Consider the following 12,500-nt stretch of genomic DNA (forward strand, 5'->3'; position numbering starts at 1 on the left):
CTTGCACATGTATAAATATATGTATATGTACATGCAATATGAAATATGATGTAATATAAGTAAGTGATTAAGAATTAAAGGAGGAAACGAGGAGCAGCTCTTCAGTTTCCTGTTGTTTCAGCGTCGCCTCCCTCAGGTCATTGATCTTGGTTCAAAGGATCAATCATTAAGTTGATCTAGAACAGCAGAATGTAAGAACACGCTTATATTCTGCTGTTCTAGATCAACTTCATGATTCATCCTTGTAACCTGCGTTCTCTTCATGTAGTGGCTGTTTGTCCTGCAGCTCAAGCTCATGACGCCTTCAGGCTCTCAGGCATCGATGGGAAAAACCATTATTTCTAACTGTCAAACTGATGTGACATGTTTGAGGTTGTTGGTTTGTGTTAGTGCCTTGCTGCAAGGTTGAACCAGATGTGATGTTGTCGTGTGTTTCAGGCCTTGACGGACCAGCAGCAGTTTGGGAAAGCAGACGAGATGTACGACAAGTGTATCGAGCTGGAGCCCGACAACGCTACCACCTACGTCCACAAGGGGTGCGCTGTTTCCCCTTCTGGGGGGGGGGGGGGGGGGGGGGGGGGAGAGAGGGGGGGGAGGGAGGGAGGGAGGGAGGGAGGGAGGGATAGTTACTCACTCACTTACTCACTCACTTACTTACTTTCTTTCTTTTTCTTTCTTTTTCTTTCTTTGTTTCTTTCTTTGTTTCTTTGTTTTTCTTTCTTTCTTTTGTTTGTTTGTTTCTTTTTCTTTCTTTGTTTCTTTGTTTCTTTGTTTTTCTTTCTTTCTTTTGTTTGTTTGTTTCTTTTTCTTTCTTTCTTTTTCTTTCTTTCTTTCTTTCTTTCTTTCGTGTGTTTGTTTGTTTGTTTCTTTTTCTTTCTTTCTCTCTCTCTCTCTCTCTCTCTTTCCGAAGGTAAATTGTTTTGTTGCAGCAATCTGGTTCATACGAATATTATAAAATACAATAGAATAGAAATTAAAGTAAAAAATAAAAATACACTTAGAAATAAGACGAGATCAAAGCAAGATCAATAAATAGTAAGGTGCAGTGGCAGAGCCATTAGAAGTAGGAATTATATAATAATAACAATAATACACATAATAACAGTGTGTAATAGTGTATAATACTCGTGTATAGTACTACTAATAGTGTAGCAATAGTATAACAATATATATATATATATATATATCAGTAATGATAATAATAATGCCAATAGTAATAGTGTACTTATAGTAATAATAATACAGTGGTATTAGTGTACTTGCACATTAACACACGCTGCTCACAAACACACTCTCCACTCCCTCTTGCTCTCTGGTCCTGGTCTCTGGTCTCTGGTCCTGGTCCTGGTCTCTGATCAGTGGTGGCTTGTCGTCCTCCAGGCTGCTGCAGCTGCAGTGGAAGCAGGACCTGGACTTGGGTCTGGACCTGATCAGCAAGGCCATCGAGATCGACAACAAGTGTGACTTTGCCTACGAGACGATGGGAACCATTGAAGTCCAGAGGTGAGAACTGGACTCTACGTTAACAAACACACACTGCAGGCCACTACTGACCTCTGACCTCCCCCCCCCCCCCCAGGGGCAACCTGGACAAGGCCATCGACATGTTCAACAAGGCCATCAACCTGGCCAAGTCTGAGATGGAGATGGCCCACCTGTACTCGCTGTGCGACGCGGCGTACGCTCAGACGGAGGGTGGCGAGGAAGTACGGCCTGAAGCCGCCCACCCTGTAACCGGCCCCCGCCCTCCACCCCCCCGGCGGGTTCCAAACGCCTGACTTGTCTTTGAGTTGTTTAAAAAGAAGAAAAAAAGGTGCAAGCGAGACTAAAATAAGCCCTAAATATATCCATTAATATCTCCTGTTTACATCACGATGAAGGTTCTGAGGGTTCCTGCCGGAGAACCACTCAGTCACGGTAGAAGGTTCAGTTTCTCACTGCTAATCATGGCGAGCGGGGGGGCGGGGGGGGGGGGGGGGGGGGGGGGGGGCGACGGGGGAAATACCGAGAGCTTCGTGATCTGACTGACGTTTAATTTAAGCTCAAATCACTTTGTGTCCAGCTGCTTCTATGTGGTGACATCTGCTCTGAACGCAAGGTTAAAGTTAGGACTGTCATTGTGTTTGTAATGCTGGAGTAGTTCCCATGGATACGAGCTACTGGGGGGGGGGCGCTCCTTTTTTAATGGGGGGGGGATGCCTGTTTTATTTGATTAAACCTCACGCGGCATGTTCACGTTATAAATAAATGTAAAACTGTGGTCGGCTCCTCCGTAGCGACAGCGGCCGTCCTGAGAGTCGCCGAGTGGCGGCGTCATGTGTTTTATTGTGAAAAGCCGAGGGATGAGGAGGAATCATGGATCTCAGCCGGAGGAAGAGAAGAGCGAGGCGCTGAGTCGTCTGGAACACTAGAAACCCAACAATTTGAACCTTTGGGCAGAAAAAAACACTTTGAAACTGACGAACTTAGGCAGTTTTTTGTTGTTTATTTTTTATTTTTTTCTCAGTGTTTTTCCGTTGCCTGTAGTCTCAGAAGATGTCACATTAAATCATTAGTTTCTTTTAGTTCACATTAATCGAGGCCAAACGTGATTTTCTATACGATCGTCTGAGTGTTTTTTTTTTTTTTCACGATGCAGTTGGTCTGTTGTTCTGACTTGACCTCTGGCCTGAGAGGCGGCTTGATGTGACCCGGGGTCGTTGCTATAGCAACCCCACAACATTAATTTTGGGGTTTTTTGCAGCATGCATGTGATCGCACACAGATTCCCGTGCAGCTGAGGGAAGCATGCGTTCCACGTCCACGCGCTGATGGAAGAAGATCCCAGGGGTTGATCGGGAGGATCTTTTCTGCAATGTTGTTTTTTGATTGTATTTTTTTTTTTTTTTTTTTTTTTTTACCCCCATCATCTGGAAATAAAGAACTTCACCTTGGCTCAAACCTACAAGATTTTCTGTTTGATAGAAATTGTACTGACATTCATCAACAATGTGTATGGTGACCAAAGTGACGGAGTAATAAAGTTATAATTCTTGGAATGAATTTCACGTCTTCGCTTATTCAACGTGTGCTTTTTCAGCAGCTGTTTCTTCACACATGAGGTCACTTTTTCACACATTTCGATTCCAGCCTGGACAGCGGTGAACTTCACTGATAAGATAAGACTTTATTGATCTCACTAAGGAGAAATGTACTTGTTCCATTCTGCTCTTAAGGACTCATGAGGAAGGAAAGACGAGAAATGTGCAAAGAATAGAGGAATCTTATATACAATGCCTATCAAGAACTCTAAGGGCCAAAAGTATTTACAGTGGAAGTAAGTAAAGTAAAATAAAATGGGACTAAACTAAGATAAAAACAAGAAGGCCGTTGCTGGGCTAATCCCCCGCCGGAGGGCTTTCTATTTTCTCACAAAGCAGCTCTAAGGCAGCACACTTGGTACACTAGAGGGTGTTCCATGGGTCCTAGTAGATCATTATGTAGAATCTGAAAGGTCTTCTTCATAAGCTATGTCAAAATACGTCTCCAGAGCCCAAAAGGTGTTTTTATGCACTTAGTGACCCTGTGACCTGATATGCAAATTAGGTCCTGGTCACCATGGTGCCCCTTCTCCCCAGGTGGAGTGTCCATGTGTGAAGTTTGGTGACTGTGGGCCCAGGAACTGCTGAGAAATGTTTATATGAAAATACATGTATTGTGCAACCATGACGAGCAAACGTCAGATCCTACCAATATTCAAGGTCAAGGTCAAGGTCACTTGGTGTACTGGAGGTTATCCCTGGAGTGTGTATCATGTGTGTATAACATTTCAGAGCCCTAGCTCAAAAACCTAGGCCTCCAGAGCCCAAAATGTGTTTTTAAGCACTTCGTGACCCTGTGACCTACTTAATATGCAAATTAGGTCAAGGTCACCATAGTATCCCTTCCCCCTCTGAGATGTATCCACATGTGAAGTTTGGTCACTGTGGGCCCAGGGGTTGCCGAGATATAGGTAGAAACGTTCGAACGGACGGACGTACGGACGGAGACTGTTTCAAGATCCCCCTTCGGGGCTGGATGCTGATAGGTGTGATTGTGACCGAAGTCTCTTAATCTTATGAAGCACAGATGGAAACTAAATATGTGGGGAAACGGCTTTTTACTTGGTACACTCTGGATATTGCTATTTAAAGAGTTTCCCTATGGAAAGCTGACTTTATAATATGCCTGTTTATGACAAAACGGGCCATCGTTAAGTGGATTGTTTGGATTCTCAGGTAAACAGAGGCCAGAGAGACATGCTTGAAAAGAAGTCAGATTTCACCCAGCATAGTTTCCATTCATCATAGGTGTTAAGTACTTTTATATTTTTTACTTTAAAGCTTTTACTGACACCAACAAGCTGAACAAACTACTACTCCTCTTGTAAAAACTATTTTCTGTTAATTCATCCATTCTGTGTTTCTACGAGTCACTTGTGTATATTGATGATTAATACAATCACTTAGGTAGATTTTTTAATCTTGTTTTATTTGATATTTAACTTTCGTTTCTATTGATTCTGTGTTGAGAAATAAAATCCTTCTTGGATTAATAAAAGATATTCTATTCTGAAAGGAGTTTATCACAGGAAGTAATGCCACTGCTGTGCATTGGGTGGCGGTAGTGAGTCTATTACCCAGTTTGACAGAAGGCAGATTTAGCAGTTTATATTAAAATTAGTCGGTACAACCAAACGCGTCAGTCTCTATTGCGTGAACTTTCCGATCTGAAAACTTAGAACTGAGCAAAGATGCCGGCTGTGACTGCGGCTAGCTGGTTAGCATGCTAACTTGTGCGCCCACAACTTATGAAGAAGAACAATGGAGTGACGTCACGCCTGCCGTTTCGAGCTCTCGAGGTTTTTAAAAGATCAAACGTGACGCGGTCGAGACAATAGAAATATTTAAAAAAGAAAAGAAAGAAAGAAAGAACCGTGAGGGAGGGACACTCCCATCGAGCGTATTTATTTGCGGCCACGTTTCGCGACAGTCCAGTCGGTTTCCGGCCCCTGACGTGTCGTCAGCAGAGCAAACATGGCGGACGCCGCGGAGGAAGACGCTCTTCAGGGCAGCCGGTGAGTCTCCCCCGTTCCAGCGCTCCTCCAACGCCGTGGCTCGACTGTCACGGCCCCCGGGCCGCGGGCCTCCGTGTCGGGGGACTCGCGGCGGGGTTTCCCGCGGGTCGTGGCGCGCCTCGACGTGGACTTTTAGCGCGCGGGTCCATTTTTGACAAGCGGGCTAGCAGGCTAACGCTAACGCTAGCTTCCGCCCGGCGGAACGACCGACGGATAAAAACAGTCCGAGCGCGGCGCCATGGCGACACGTCGCCTCCACCGGGGGGCCGCTTCTCCGGCTTCACTCTCCCGGAGACGGTCGAGGACGAACCGGGCGACCGGGGAGCGGATGTCCAGCTTCACATCCGCTCCGGGTCCCGCTCCCCTGAACGCCGTCGGTACCGTCACCGACGGCGTCTGTTGTTGACTAAATGTTCTTTACTACCACGATCACAGGTGTCGTCGCCTCGTGAATTCACCTGTTCGACGGTTTAATTCACTAAAAAAACCTCCACATAAAATCTCCGCGAGGCACTAGGTTGGTTATTACCATGTAATAACTTCTGTATTGTCACTTATAGAATCTGTTATTGATCAACAGTCCCCCAATGTCACGTTATGTTTATTATTTAATCAGAACATTTATCCGTTTGACTTTACATTCTGGTGAAAATATTTAATAATCGATGTGATTCTAATGTTTCTTCAATGAAACTGATCTACCTGATCCGTCGTTATGTAACTCGAGGCTTTCTCAATTGGTTGGAGATTGTTTGTATATTCTTGACATGATAATTACACTTTAAAAAAAAAAGAAAACTTTTCATTGCAACATTTTCCAGAAGAACATAAAAGGATTGCCTCCTTTTATGTTCTTCTGGAAAATGTTGAATGTGTGAATGCTGGTAGTTGGTGTGAATGCTGGTAGTTGGTGTGAATGCTGGTAGTTTGTGTGAATGCTGCTAGTTAGTGTGAATGCTGGTAGTTTGTGTGAATGCTGCTAGTTAGTGTGAATGCTGCTAGTTAGTGTGAATGCTGCTAGTTTGTGTGAATGCTGCTAGTTTGTGTGAATGCTGCTAGTTTGTGTGAATGCTGCTAGTTTGTGTGAATGCTGCTAGTTTGTGTGAATGCTGCTAGTTTGTGTGAATGCTGGTAGTTGGTGTGCATGCTGGTAGTTGGTGTGCATGCTGGTAGTTGGTGTGAATGCTGGTAGTTGGTGTGAATGCTGGTAGTTTGTGTGAATGCTGGTAGTTTGTGTGAATGCTGGTAGTTTGTGTGAATGCTGGTAGTTTGTGTGAATGCTGCTAGTTAGTGTGAATGCTGGTAGTTTGTGTGAATGCTGCTAGTTAGTGTGAATGCTGCTAGTTAGTGTGAATGCTGCTAGTTGGTGTGAATGCTGCTAGTTGGTGTGAATGCTGGTAGTTGGTGTGAATGCTGGTAGTTTGTGTGAATGCTGGTAGTTTGTGTGAATGCTGGTAGTTTGTGTGAATGCTGGTAGTTGGTGTGAATGCTGGTAGTTTGTGTGAATGCTGGTAGTTTGTGTGAGTGCTGGTAGTTTGTGTGAGTGCTGGTAGTTTGTGTGAGTGCTGGTAGTTTGTGTGAGTGCTGGTAGTTTGTGTGAGTGCTGGTAGTTTGTGTGAATGCTGGTAGTTTGTGTGAATGCTGGTAGTTTGTGTGAATGCTGGTAGTTTGTGTGAATGCTGCTAGTTTGTGTGAATGCTGGTAGTTTGTGTGAATGCTGGTAGTTTGTGTGAATGCTGGTAGTTGGTGTGAATGCTGGTAGTTTGTGTGAATGCAGGTAGTTTGTGTGAGTGCTGGTAGTTTGTGTGAGTGCTGGTAGTTTGTGTGAGTGCTGGTAGTTTGCGTGAATGCTGGTAGTTGGCGTGAATGCTGGTAGTTGGCGTGAATGCTGGTAGTTGGCGTGAATGCTGGTAGTTGGCGTGAATGCTGGTAGTTGGCGTGAATGCTGGTAGTTGGTGTGAATGCTGGTAGTTTGTGTGAATGCTGGTAGTTGGTGTGAATGCTGGTAGTTGGTGTGAATGCTGGTAGTTGGCGTGAATGCTGGTAGTTGGCGTGAATGCTGGTAGTTGGCGTGAATGCTGGTAGTTGGCGTGAATGCTGGTAGTTTGTGTGAATGCTGGTAGTTTGTGTGAATGCTGCTAGTTGGTGTGAATGCTGCTAGTTGGTGTGAATGCTGCTAGTTGGTGTGAATGCTGGTAGTTTGTGTTGACGGTGAAGGAGTAACCGAAGTGTCTCTGGTTCTCAGGGACCAGGACCTCGCCGACGCTCTGGACTCTGGGGGGTCGGACATGGAGCTGGACCGAGGGCTGGTCCAGGTCCAGGAGCAGTCGGCTCAGCACAGGGCCCAGATGTGGAAGGTGAGGAGCGGCGCGGCGCGGTGCGGCGCGGCGCTGCCGTCCATTGTTCGCCGTCAAAAAATGTCGGTGATTAAATATATGACGATTGGAATGTGCTGGTTTGAATGGACGAGAGAAATCGGCTGTTAATAGCTGATTTCTGTCGTCGTGCAGCGAAGTGGACCGACGGGAAAGACCGGCGTCGTCGTGAACGTTCCCCGACACGCCCACAGAGCCTGGAAACCACTGTGGGTTCTTTATTCTTTTCTTTTTGAACTTTATTTTTATTTATTTTTTTAATAATCAACATAAACATGAGAACTCGCGTTCCAGAACCTTCCTCCACAGCAGATACATGACAGTGTAAGAAAAATAACAATAATAATACCATGACAACAACCGATATGAGACAAATACATGAAAAGACGGGCAGGTAAGACGTTACCGTGTCGTGAAGGTGACCAATCAGTTCCACAGGTGTTTTTCTACAGGAACCATTTTCTCATGAAGATCTCAGACTTCCACTGGAGTTTTGCCGTTAAAGCCTCCGTTCCTTCCGCCTCTCTCACTTTGTGTTTCCGTTGTTCCTGCTGGTGGCTGAACTCCTCCACTTTGTCACCGTTCTCCTTGCAGTCATCAATAGTCTATGCAACGGGTGCTTTAGATTTTTTTTGTGAACTTGTTCTCGGGAGTCAAATGAAGAAGAACCTGGCCTGGTGTGTGCGGTACCTCGACTGCGAGGAGGATCGTTTGGACGACTGTCCGACTTCAACATGCTAAACGGTTCACACGAGGAACAGAACGTTGAGACGTTCGCCTGCGTGTTGAGCTGTTGAGCTCCTCTGTTGACTCTTTGATCTGAACCCTAATCCTCCTCGTGTCTGACGACCTCTCCGGGGAATATTTATACAGAACAGCAGGTGATCTGACTGCTGGGCGTCGCCTGTAATGACTCTGCGTCGTCTGTAATGACTCTGCGTCGTCTGTAATGACTCTGCGTCGTCTGTAATGACTGCGTCGTCTGTAATGACTCTGCGTCGTCTGTATTGACTCTGCGTCGTCTGTAATGATTCTGTTGTCTAATGACTCTGTGTCGTCTGTAATGACTCTGTCGTCTAATGACTCTGCGTCGTCTGTAATGACTCTGCGTCGTCTGTAATGACTCTGTCGTCTAATGACTCTGTCGTCTAATGACTCTGTCGTCTAATGACTCTGTCGTCTAATGACTCTGTCGTCTAATGACTGCGTCGTCTGCAATGACTCTGTCGTCTAATGACTCTGCGTCGTCTGTAATGACTCTGCGTCGCCTGTAATGACTCTGCGTCGCCTGTAATGACTCTGCGTCGTCTGTAATGACTCTGCGTCGTCTGTAATGACTCTGCGTCGTCTGTAATGACTCTGCGTCGTCTGTAATGATTATGCGTCGTCTGTAATGATTCTGCGTCGTCTGTAATGACTCTGCGTCGTCTGTAATGACTCTGCGTCGCCTGTAATGACTCTGCGTCGCCTGTAATGTCGCCAGTAAAGCGTCGCCAGTAATGACTCTGCGTCGTCTGTAATGATTCTGCGTCGTCTGTAATGACTCTGCGTCGCCTGTAATGACTCTGTCGTCTAATGACTCTGCGTCGTCTGTAATGACTCTGCGTCGTCAGTAATGACTCTGCATCGTCTGTAATGACTCTGTCGTCTAATGACTCTGCGTCGTCTGCAATGACTCTGCGTCGTCTGCAATGACTCTGCGTCGTCTGCAATGACTCTGCGTCGTCTTTAATGACTCTGCGGCGTCTGTAATGACTCTGTGTCGTCTTGTCAAAGTCCTTCCTGGTGTGGCGTTTGATTGGTTCTCAGTTAAATTGGAGTGAGACGCCACTTCCACAGCAGACGTGCAGTTTCTGTCCAGCGAGTCACTGCACATTGACCCTGAGTGTTTGTTGTGTTGTCAGATTGCTCTGAACGTCTCTGGGAAAGGAGACAGTCTGTCTCCCTGGGACGGCGTCCTGGACCTCCCGGAGCAGACGCTCATTCACACCCGCAGTCGGCAGCTGATTGGTGAGCAAACCACTCTTCTGCTGGACACTTTCACAGTTTGACATGTTCTGGAACAAAAAGGACAAAATGAATGTCGTGAGCCGAGTCTGAGGTTTTGTTTCCAGCTCCTATAAAAATGTACAAAGAAAAGGTGTTTTCTTCTGGGAAGCGTCACTGAACCAGCTGACGTTATTAGAACTGGTGTGTTGAGGGGACGTAATGTGGACGGTCGGTTAAAGGACGGGATAAAGCTGCAGCCCGGTGTCGCTGCGGTTTCTCCAGAAAGGACTGGTGACGTTCCGTGTTCCAGGACTTTGAGGGAATCGGGAAGCAGCTTGAAATAGAAAACTCCTTCCTTGTTTTCCCCCGTGTTGTTTTGACGTTGTGGAAAACGCCGGCCGACGAGCTTCCTGCTTTGCTGCTGCAGAGGAGCTGGGCGAGTCGGCGGGTGACGGGGGCGACGGGGGCGACCTGGTGTCGGCGGGTGACGGGGGCGACCTGGTGTCGGACGTGGAGTCGGTCGTCACCTTCTACTGCAAGTCTCGCAACATCACCTTCAGCCCGGACCTCAGCTGGCCTCACCTGCTGAAGCCTCTCCTGGGGCTGCGGCTGCAGCGCAGCGACCTCTACAACTGCTTCTACGCCATCATGAACAAGTTCATCCCCAGGTGGGTCTCCTCGTCCCTCCGTCTCCCCTCGTCCCTCCGTCTCGTCCCTCTGTCTCCCCTCGTCCCTCTGTCTCGTGCCTCTGTCTCGTCCCCACCTGTGGGCCGTCTCCCCTCGTCCCTCCGTCTCGTCCCTCCGTCTCCCCTCCTCCTCCGTCTCGTCCCTCTGTCTCCCCTCCTCCCTCCGTCTCGTGCCTCTGTCTCGTCCCCACCTGTGGGCCGTCTCCCCTCGTCCCTCCGTCTCGTCCCTCCGTCTCCCCTCCTCCTCCATCTCGTCCCCACCTGTGGGCCGTCTCCCCTCGTCCCTCTGTCTCGTCCCTCCGTCTCCCCTCCTCCTCCGTCTCGTCCTCACCTGTGGGCCGTCTCCCCTCGTCCCTCCGTCTCGTCCTCACCTGTGGGCTGTCTCTCCTCCTCCTCCTCCGTCTCGTCCTCACCTGTGGGACGTCTCCCCTCCTCCTCCGTCTCGTCCTCACCTGTGGGCCGTCTCCCCTCCTCCTCCGTCTCGTCCTCACCTGTGGGCCGTCTCCCCTCCTCCTCCGTCTCGTCCTCACCTGTGGGACGTCTCCCCTCCTCCTCCGTCTCGTCCTCACCTGTGGGCCGTCTCCCCTCCTCCTCCGTCTCGTCCTCACCTGTGGGCCGTCTCCCCTCCTCCTCTGTCTCATCCTCACCTGTGGGACGTCGTCCCTCCGTCTCGTCCTCACCTGTGGGACGTCTCCCCTCCTCCTCTGTCTCGTCTTCACCTGTGGGCCGTCTCCCCTCGTCCCTCCGTCTCGTCCCTCCGTCTCGTCCCTCCGTCTCCCCTCGTCCCTCCGTCTCGTCCTCACCTGTGGGCCGTCTCCCCTCCTCCTCCGTCTCGTCCTCACCTGTGGGACGTCTCCCCTCCTCCTCCGTCTCGTCCTCACCTGTGGGCCGTCTCTCCTCCTCCTCCGTCTCGTCCTCACCTGTGGGCCGTCTCTCCTCGTCCCTCCGTCTCGTCCTCACCTGTGGGCCGTCTCCCCTCCTCCTCCGTCTCGTCCTCATCTGTGGGCCGTCTCCCCTCCTCCTCCGTCTCGTCCTCACCTGTGGGCCGTCTCCCCTCCTCCTCCGTCTCGTCCTCATCTGTGGGCCGTCTCCCCTCCTCCTCCGTCTCGTCCTCACCTGTGGGCCGTCTCCCCTCCTCCTCCGTCTCGTCCTCACCTGTGGGATGTCTCCCCTCCTCCTCCGTCTCGTCCTCACCTGTGGGACGTCTCCCCTCCTCCTCCGTCTCGTCCTCACCTGTGGGACGTCCCCCCTCGTCCCTCCGTCTCGTCCTCACCTGTGGGCTGTCTCCCCTCCTCCTCTGTCTCGTCCTCACCTGTGGGACGTCTCCCCTCGTCCCTCCGTCTCGTCCTCACCTGTGGGCCATCTCCCCTCGTCCCTCCGTCTCGTCCCTCTGTCTCCCCTCGTCCCTCCGTCTCGTCCCTCTGTCTCCCCTCGTCCCTCCGTCTCGTCCCTCCGTCTCCCCTCCTCCTCCGTCTCGTCCCTCTGTCTCGTCTCCACCTGTGGGCCGTCTCCCCTCGTCCCTCCGTCTCGCCCCTCCGTCTCCCCTCCTCCTCCGTCTCGTCCTCACCTGTGGGCCGTCTCCCCTCGTCCCTCCGTCTCGTCCTCGCCTGTGGGCCGTCTCCCCTCCTCCTCTGTCTCGTCCTCACCTGTGGGCCGTCTCCCCTCCTCCTCCGTCTCGTCCTCACCTGTGGGACATGTCCCCTGCAGGGACTGCGTGGCGAAGGGCCGGCCGTTCCACCTGTACCGGCTGCTGCTGCAGTACCACGAGCCGGAGCTCTGCTCCTTCCTGGACACCAAGAAGATCACGCCCGACTCCTACGCCCTCCACTGGGTGTGTTGGTCTGCTTGTTTCACCGTCAACACACATTTTTCTGGGTTGTTTTGTACAATATTTCAGATTCTGGTGATTTTGTTTTAGAAGCACATGAACAGACGAGGCGTCACTCTTCAGACGCCCGTGGACATGAAACGTGTTTTAGACCAGGTTCTTGAGGAAATGACCCTAAAATCTCTCACTTTAGCTACGTCACTTTATCTACGTCACTTTATCTACGTCACTAGCCGACCTTGTTAGGACTGACCCTGCTCTGCCAACACTGGTGTTATTTTTACTATAATATGTTTATTGTACTTTTATTCTTCACTTTGCCTCCTAGTTTAGTTTCCTTGTATTTCACCTTACTGTAAACTTTGCTCCCATTAGAACTTATTATACTTTATTATAGTCTGTGATTTTTATCTTAGTTTTATTTTAGTCCTATTTTATTCTACTTATTACTTTTTACTGTAAATACTTTTGGCCCTTAGAGTTCTTGATAGTCATTGTATATAAGATTCCTCTATTCTTTGCACATT

General features: G+C 49.2%; 2 protein-coding genes across 3 annotated transcripts in view; both read left to right on the plus strand.

Moving 5' to 3' along the window:
- tomm70a (translocase of outer mitochondrial membrane 70 homolog A) overlaps positions 1-1,948 on the plus strand; it is a 12,233-nt gene extending 10,285 nt beyond the window's left edge. Inside the window, 4 exon segments of the mRNA XM_080506067.1 lie at positions 439-536; positions 1,381-1,503; positions 1,580-1,694; positions 1,696-1,948. Of these exon segments, the coding sequence (XP_080362193.1) occupies positions 439-536; positions 1,381-1,503; positions 1,580-1,694; positions 1,696-1,734 (375 nt within the window). The 3' untranslated portion in view covers positions 1,735-1,948.
- Positions 1,949-4,677: 2,729 nt separating this feature from the next.
- tbc1d23 (TBC1 domain family, member 23) overlaps positions 4,678-12,500 on the plus strand; it is a 17,963-nt gene continuing 10,140 nt past the window's right edge. For both annotated transcript variants that reach the window (XM_080505781.1, XM_080505782.1), the window contains exons 1-5: positions 4,678-5,095; positions 7,341-7,452; positions 9,375-9,480; positions 9,887-10,127; positions 11,853-11,976. In XM_080505781.1, coding sequence (XP_080361907.1) covers positions 5,055-5,095; positions 7,341-7,452; positions 9,375-9,480; positions 9,887-10,127; positions 11,853-11,976 — 624 coding nt within the window. In that variant the 5' untranslated portion in view covers positions 4,678-5,054. The remainder of the gene's footprint in view (positions 5,096-7,340; positions 7,453-9,374; positions 9,481-9,886; positions 10,128-11,852; positions 11,977-12,500) is intronic.

This window comes from Blennius ocellaris (genome assembly GCF_963422515.1).
Source record: "Blennius ocellaris genome assembly, chromosome: 12".
Lineage (NCBI taxonomy): Eukaryota > Metazoa > Chordata > Actinopteri > Blenniiformes > Blenniidae > Blennius > Blennius ocellaris.